The sequence below is a fragment of the Myotis davidii genome, unplaced genomic scaffold, assembly GCF_000327345.1.
Source record: "Myotis davidii unplaced genomic scaffold, ASM32734v1 scaffold73, whole genome shotgun sequence".
NCBI lineage: Eukaryota > Metazoa > Chordata > Mammalia > Chiroptera > Vespertilionidae > Myotis > Myotis davidii.
The window spans coordinates 3,146,562-3,154,946 of NW_006286675.1; the positions used below are offsets into that span (position 1 = coordinate 3,146,562).

The following is an 8,385-nucleotide window of genomic DNA, read 5'->3' on the forward strand; positions in this document are numbered from 1 at the left end:
GGATGGAACCTGAACCATGAATTCCAAGAGGGAAAGGCTATGACTACCAAGAGCAGGGCCCAGCACATAGTAGATCCTCAGTAAGCATTTATCAAGATAATGAGTGAGTGAATGAATGAGTGAATGAATGAACGAGTGGCTGAGTAAGAAATGGGGATGGAAATTGAGTGTCAGAGTGGGAGGGACTTGCCCAAGGCCACAGAGCAAGTCAGTGGCAGTGCCAGGACTCGTACCCAGGGCTGTGTGACCCTGAAAGTACCCAGCATCTGGCCACCTGAGTGGACTCAGCAAGGGTACATTCTCTCTCTGGAGGGAGACAGGGAGGGAGAAGGATGCTGGTTGTGGGCCTCAACCATCAGATTGCAATTCCTAGGCCATCCTCAAGGTCTCAGAGACCAGGCAGATTAAAGGTCTCAAACTCCCAAGCTCTGGGGCCAGACAGAGCATCAATAAATGAAGTGTGCCGCGTGTCAGAAAATAATGAGTATTGAAGATGGTGTCAATCATGAGAGAGCAGGATCTGTATAAAGTCATTCAAATTCAACGTAAGAGGCGTTGTACCACCCAAGTAAAATACATCTGTGGGCCCCATTCAGTCCTCAGGCCATGAGTTTTGGCCCGAGACAGGCAATCTCATTGCTCCTTTAGGAATTGAAGCCGAGACAGGAGATTCATAGCCTCCTCATCTCATTATGGCCCTTAGGAGGCCTCCAGGGCTGCAAAGAGGGCGAGATCAGGGTGTCCCACATGTGGGGAGCCCCAGGCAAAAGCCCCTTTGTCCTGAGAAGAAGCGGTAGGTGCCAGGGAGGAAAGGCTGTGGGGCCTGGCACCTGGGTCTTAGAATTGTGACTGGGTCTCAGACCTGTGCCTGCCCAAGTCTTACCTTTGACCAGGGTGTGCTTGTCTGTGGGGGAGGAGCGAGCCAGCACCCGCAGCTTTGGCCAGATCTTGTCGATTCGCTCTTGCTCAATCTGGAGAGGGATGCAGGAGGGGGCGGATTGGTGGGGTTGGGGAGAGAAACTGAGGGCTGGAGAAAGGAGGGAGGTGCCTAGAATCACTGGGCTCTTGGCACATTCGCTGGCTTCTGGACAATCATGCAGCACCCGTGCCTCCCAGACCCCTCCTCCCTCCCCCCTCCATCCAAGCTCACACCTCTGAGCGCCCTTTGCACTGGGCCACATACCTCCCCCTTCTCGTTGCGGATCCTCTGGTTGAACTCCTTGCCCTCAAGGCACAGAAAGTCCTCCCCAGGATGGATGATGCCACACTTGATTGCGATAGCCCGGGCTGTGTTGATATTGTCGCCGGTGACCATGCGGACCGTGATGCCTGCCCGCTGGCACTTCCTGATGGCTTCTGGGACCTGGATGGGAGGGCAGGCGCCATGGGGGTAGGCATCACCTTGGCCAGGCCCTCCCTGCCCTCATGGATTCAGAGTGAGCCCCGCTCACAGGCAGCGCCAATGTAAGGGGCCTAGCTGACCAGGAGCTGCTGATGGCACATGGACCATCTCCACCCCTGCTTCTCCCATGGAAGGCATTATTAATCAATTGCAGCACCCTCTGATTAAACCCTCATGTGGCCTCAGAATTCTTCTCTGTAGAGTGCCAGGCAGCTGCCACCTATCAGCCATGATAGCCCACCCTAGGATAAAAACAATGTTATCCAGACCTAGGCAAGGACTTTGAGAAAGGGCCCAATAAACACTCCCTCAGATCTGGCCCCTTGAGAGTATAGAACACTCTTCTACTGCACAGGATCTTGTCTCTGCTTTATCCACATGCACATTTCCTGCAAAGTCAATGATAAATATATTTGTGTATTTTTAGTTTTTTTTGTGGGGGGAGGGGAATTGCATTTGGGGACATTTTATTTACAGAATGTGACACTGGCTTATAATAAATGCAAATGATTATGTTTCATGTAAAGTATGACATTTCCCTGTGAGAGTAACAACTGCCTCCTGCCCTCTCTGTAATACTGGTATCTAGGCCAATCAGGCCAGGCAGAGCTAGCCAATCAGAGGCCAGCAAGGCCTCACCCTATCCCCTCACCCAGACCCAACCTTATGCAGAACTGTGGATGTGGCCAGCAATTAGGTTGCAAAAACCAGCCTGGAGCTGCCAGAACACAGATCAACTTTATAGACAACACAGATCAACTGGACAAAACTCTTACCCATGGACCGTGACAGATAATAAAGTAATGTCAATATTTGGTGCAAAAATTTTTTTTTTAGCAGGAGAGGACATGTCAAGGGCAGAAAACCCTATGTACTAAGAGACCAAAGCACTGTAGCACCTCTGGACTGGAGGGGCTGAGTCCCACCACTCCTGCACATCTCAGTACCTGGGAGCTCACACCCACCCTGGGGGTGTCTCAGGGAGCTAAATCCTCCAAGTCACTGTTGAGAGAGTTTGAAGACTGTTTGGAGCTGAAATGTGCTCTCCCCGCCCTCCCAAGATACATTGACATCCTCACCCTCAGCACCTCAGAATGTGACCTTATTTGGAGGCAGGGTCTTTATAGAGGTAATCAGGTTAAGATGAGGTCATTAGGGCCTGGCCAGTGTGGCTCTGGTTGAGCGTCAACCTATGGACCAGGAGGTCCCAGTTCGATTCCCAGTCAGGGCACATGACCAGGTTGCAGGCTCAATCCCCAATGTGGGCCATGCAGGAGGCAGCTGATCAATGATTCTCTCTCATCATTGATGCTTCTATCTCTCTCTCCCTCTCCCTTCCTCTCTGAAATCAATAAAAAAAAATATTTTTTAAAAAAGATGAGGTCATTAGCATGGGCCCTCACCCAATGTGACTGGTGTCCTCATAAAGAGGGGACATTTGGACACGACTCACACACAGGAAGAAGGCAGAGGTCAGGGTGATGCTGCTCCATGGCAAGGAGTGCTGAAGGTTGCCAGCCGAGCACTGAAGCCGGGGAGGGTCCTGGGACTAGTCCCTCCCTCACAGCCTCAGAAGGAACTGACCTTCCCACACCTTGATCTCGGACTTCTACCCTCCAGAACTGGGAGACAGCACCGTTCTGTTGTCTGAGCTGCCCAGGTTGTTACAGCAGCCTTAGCAAACACAGAGAGTTAGAATGTTGGTCCCAAACCTGACTGTTGATGACTCCAGCCTGCTGGTCCCTTTCTGCCCCCAGGATTTTAATAACAAGCGTCGACCTTGAAAATATCTGGCCTCTGTCCACACCTTTCTACAGCATCATCTCAGGTCAGGGTCACTGCCCAGCCCCTCCTCAGCCTCCCTGCCTCTGGCCTTGCCCCTCTTCCCTCTTTCCCCTACCCTGACCACCAGGAGCGTGACCTGCTGAAGCTCAGCCTGTGTCACCTCCTTCAGGGGCTGCCTCTGGTAGAGGAAATCCAGGCTCCTAAGAATGACGACCTTGTGGCAGAGTGAGGAACAAATGGCACGAGAGGCAGGCCAGGTCCTGATAAGGAGGCCTCTCCAGTTACGAGTTCCCTAAGAGGCCTGCTCTGTGGTGGCAGGTAGTGATCTCCCTGTCATTGAGGTACTAGCCCAGGTGAGCTGAGCATGGCCTCTTCGAGGTGTATGTCCAGGGTCAAGGAGGAGCCTTCTGGGGCCTACTCAGGGGTGGGGGTCACATGAGCAAGGTTTCTGTCTTGTGCTGCAGTGGCTGCTCACATAAGCAAAATGTGACCTCTTTTTATGGAGCCGGAGGGAGTGGGGATGTGGAATGTCCACATCCTGTTTACATAATGTATCGTGTCCTCACAATGGCTGTCGCTGGGGCTGCAGCCCCTGCTGTCTCCAGTCCCAGAGGATAGGGAGGAGCCACTGTTCTTTTGGGAACGCATACCTTATGTGGCTCCTGCCCTAAAAGAAATAATTTAGGTTATATTTGTTTCAAAGAAACTTGAGGTCCTGGAGTTGGAAGGAGCTATAGGTTGTGACTCTGACCTATATTCATTGCCTAGATCTCCCCCCAGGTGTTCCCAACAGAAGGCCGGCCAGCCTCTGCTTGCATGCCTCTGATGACAGGGTGCTCACTGCTGCCCGGCTGATTGCTCCACAGCGGAATAAGTCTATCGAGTCCTTCCACATATTTCACATAATTGTCCTTGTACTCTTGCATGGAGGCAGGGTCTCTGTCTTTGGTAAAGATCTGCATAAAGGGCTCTGGGAGCACAGGGGAGGATGCTGTTACTTTAGAAGGAAGTCGGTGGGGAGAAGAAATCCGCGAGAGCTTCCTGGAAGAGAGGACATTTGAGCTGCTTCTGTTCAGCCAACACTAACTGAGGCTCCGGTGCCTGGCATGCTGCCTTGGCTGTGTCCTGGCTGCAGAAGATTGTCCTGTGAGGTGCACAGGCAGGGAAGGTGGAAGGGTGCTGCAGATGAACTGCTGCGGGAGGCCTGGAGCGGCTGAGGCTGAGGCTGAGGGAGGGCCATGAGGCTGGAGAGGGGCCTGAGGTCCAAAGGTGCTCGAACCAGAGCCTTGCTCTCAGGCCTGGGAGCCATGGCACATTCTGAACTGGGAAGGTTATTGGTGCCATGTTTTAGAAAGACTTCTGCTTTCAAGACTGTCTCAGGGAGCTAAACTGCCAACCTGGAACCCCATTCTCTGGGTCTCCCCCAAAAAGGTCCACTGGGGAGAAAGAGGAGGAGGCTAAGTATTATAGCCCCACACTTTTCTCTGTGCAGTGGAAGCTTCCCTGCCTCAGGACAGAGGGTTTAGGGCTTTGCCCTGGGCTCCACCTCAGCCTTGGTTTCCTCTTCTGTGAAATGGGTATGACAGTCTCCACCCTTCAGGGAGGCTGGAGGTTCCTGTGACAGGGGCTGAGCAGCACCAACCACAGGGCCTGCAGATGGTGGTGATGAGAATGCATCTGCATCCACACCCCAGAATTCCTTGCTTGTGTTGTTCTGCTGGGAGAGGGGAGGGGTGCGAGGGGGTGTAGATGCAGATGCAGGGTGGATGGGGTGCAGTGGGCATCTGGGCATGAGGAGGAGCCGGTGATAGTAGTGGGATGGATGGGCACCCCACCATGACTCCTGGGTCAGATATTTTAGGGGCCGGTGACCTGCCTCAAATGTTGGGGTACTCAAGACAGACCTGGAAACACCTGAGGGGCCTCCTTGGCACCTGAGATACTCCATTTCCTTCCAGGGCAGTGGCCCTCCTAACTGGACGCCTTGGTTGTGCTTCAGCTGGTCCTGCTTCATGCTTTTGTGTGCTGGGCATCTATATTTCCCCTTCTCCAGACATCTCCTTAGGCTCTGAGCTTTGGAGGGTGGATGCTGCCCCTGGCTCGTAACCCTCCAGAGGGCCTGGCACAGAGAAGGTGCTCTGTAAATGCCGCGCATTGTGAGCCAGCTCGGTGCTTAAGTCCCTTTAAGTCTGAGCTGGGGCATGTGATTTTATGCACGGCCAGACGCATGCGTTTGGATGGGGATTTGCAAACCCTTCACAAATTAGCTCCAAGATCCATTTCTAGCCTTTTTTCTTATAAACCCGACTGGGGTATTCACTAGTCTCCAACACTTAGCAACCCTTCCCACCTTGCCTTTGCCTGTGCTATGCCCTCTGCCTGGATGTCCCATCTTTCATGGGAAATGCTCTCTACTCATAAGCCTTGCTTTCTCCAACCCCAGGGCACACTTCCTTCAACTGCTCTCAGTACCTCCTCCTATTGCTCACTCATTCATTTATTTGGCAAACAGCTATTGAACGTTTAATGGTCTGGGCACTGAGGATTCAGAGATGATTAAAACTCAAGCCCCAGGGACATCAATCTGCTTGAAATATACTTTCTACATAGATAAAGTAGCTATAACACTTAAAAAAAGATTCCTTCTTTTGCTAAAATTATCCTAAATATTTCTCACTGAGGAAAAACAGCCAGGAAATGGGCGCTTCCTGTTTTCATTAAATAAAGGCTTTTAAACATCTGCTGTTTCTGGTGACAGCCGGTTGTCTGTGACTCCAAGGGCTCCCACACCCCCGGATAACCCAGCAAATCCCAGACAGGCACACTCCTGATGGCTTTCTCCACACTGGCCTCAATTAGCCCCAGAAAATGTACCTGCAGTAGCGTCCTATGGTGGAGTGCTTGGCAAGACTGTGTTTATCTGTTCTGTCCTGGTCTTCTTGTGGGAGGAAGGCAATCTGAGGTTCTCCCCCTTGACAGATGGGGAAACCAAGGAGCCAGAGTTTGTTTTCCTGTGGCAGCTGCAAACCGAGTCTGAACATGCTTATCAGGCCCTAGAGGTGGTCCAGGCTGAGGTTTTCACCCTGGCCGGCCTCAGGGCTGCCCAGGAGAACTTGACACAAACACACTCACTGAAGGCAGAGAGATATTCCCCAAGGCCATCCAAGACACGGATGAGGGTGCTGTCTCTGAGGTGGGAACGGGAATCGGGGGTAGCAGGGGGGCTACTTCACCCTGTCTGTGCCACTGAACCACTGAACTGTTTGAATTGGGCTCCACGTGCATAAATTACTTAGCCTGAATAAGAATAAAAGAACTACACCTGCCAGTTTCCTCAGGCCCCGTATCCACCCCCCGCCCCCCCTCTGGGAGATGCTGAATCAACAGGTAAGAGCTTTATACCTTTGAGTAGTGTCATCAGTAACTCCTACTGTGACTGTCCAACTTTCTCATTGTTTAGATGGGGAAACTAAGGCCCGGGGAAAAGACGCACGGAGGTCTTCTGTGAAGGAGTGGCAGGCACAGAATTAGAACCCATGTCCCCTGACTGCTATTGTCACTTCAGTAAGTTGCTGCGCTCTAACACAATGTACAACTTCTAAATCTACATCCTGGGGGTGAGCCAAGGTGAGAGAGATCACCAACAGGGATGTGCTGACTGAAGGGAGGGAAGAAAGGGGTGAAGGTAAGCCTTCCAGTCAGCTGGCTCAGAATGTCAGAGCTTGGAAGCGACCTGAGGGGCACCTGGACCAACCTCCCATTTCACAGAGGAGGAAACTGAGGCACAGAGAGGAGAAGTGGCTTATCAGTGGCAGGGTTGGGGCCTGGACCCAGGCCTCTTTCTTTACTGTAGAGGCCTCCAGGATGAAAGGGCACCCAAGTCCTGCTGGGTGGGGCAGCAACCCCTCCCACAGCCTGAGCCTGCAGCCACGTCTCTGGAGGATCATACTGTCAACAGAAAATGCCAGGGACCCAGTTCAGCCCCTCTCAGGAATCTTCTCTCCTCTCCTCACCCTCCTGAGGTGCTTGCCTTTTCTTTTCTTTTTAAACTATATTTTATTGATTTTTTTACAGAGAGGAAGGGATAGGGATAGAGAGTTAGAAACATCGATGAGAGAGAAACATCAATCAGCTGTCTCCTGCACACACCTTACTGGGGATGTGCCCCCAACCAAGGTACATGCCCTTACCAGAATCGAACCTGGGACCCTTCAGTTCGCAGGCCGAAGCTCTATCCACTGAGCCAAACTGGTTAGAGTGTCTTTTCTTTTTTTATGGCACCCAGGAGAAGGTCCTGGGGCAGGAAGACAGAAAACTTGTTCTAATTGGAATTCACTCTGCCACTTACAAGGAGAGACTTTGGGAGTGTCACTCTCCCTGTTTGGGCTCAGTGTTTTTATCTGCATATTGGGGGTGTGGGGAAGTGTTTAGACTAGATCAGCAGTGCAAACCTTGAGTCGCCCCCCTGCCTCTTTAGTGGAATATGAAGTCAGTTTAATGGGTGGTGACCAGAATTTAAAAAAGAAAGAAATACAAGAGAATAAGAAATACTTCAGTGCATTACATGACTTTGTGAGATTCTTATTTCAGTTAAGCATGTGTGTTTGCTGAGTCATGACTTAAGATACATTTCTTATCACTGCAATCATGGCTACTTTCCACCCACCCCAGGGGTGTTTTGAGGCAGGGTGATGAGCCAGGAGCTCTGGGCATGTGGGGCTGGAGGGGGATCCTGGGGATGGGAAGGACAGGGGCACTGCAGGCCAGCCTCATGCACTGTGCAGGGACAAGTCTCCAGGGCTTGTGAGGAGATAACACATCACGGTGAAGCCTGAACCCATTAGCAGCTGGTAATGAGCAGGCATCCCATATCAGGGCTGAAAAAACATCCTGTCTGTCCAGGGAGAGATGTGGTCTGCAGGAAAACGCATATGGGCTCTGGTGTAAGCACCAGGGCACTAGTTGTCTTTGCAGTTTTAGGCTCTGGGTGGGAATGAGGAGGCGTGTGTGTGTGTGTGTGTGTGTGTAAGATGAACACCAGGCAGTGTTAGAAGATTTGGGTTCAAGTCCTATCCATTCTCATTCATTCCTTTCACAAACACTCATCGAGCATCTTCTGCAAGCGAGGCTCTGTATTAGGGCCTGTTATGTGTCATTAGATCCAGAATAATGAATCTATTGGGGAGGGGCAGAAAGGG

General features: G+C 51.7%; 1 protein-coding gene across 10 annotated transcripts in view; it reads right to left on the reverse strand.

The window, feature by feature from the left end:
• Nucleotides 1-8,385, reverse strand: part of ATP2B2 (ATPase, Ca++ transporting, plasma membrane 2) — a 296,812-nt gene that overhangs the window by 24,693 nt on the left and 263,734 nt on the right. For all 10 annotated transcript variants that reach the window (XM_006758266.2, XM_006758265.2, XM_015560370.1 and 7 more), the window contains 2 exons: nt 1,184-1,363; nt 884-971 (listed from right to left, as the gene is read on the reverse strand). In XM_006758266.2, the coding sequence (XP_006758329.1) occupies nt 884-971; nt 1,184-1,363 (268 nt within the window). The remainder of the gene's footprint in view (nt 1-883; nt 972-1,183; nt 1,364-8,385) is intronic.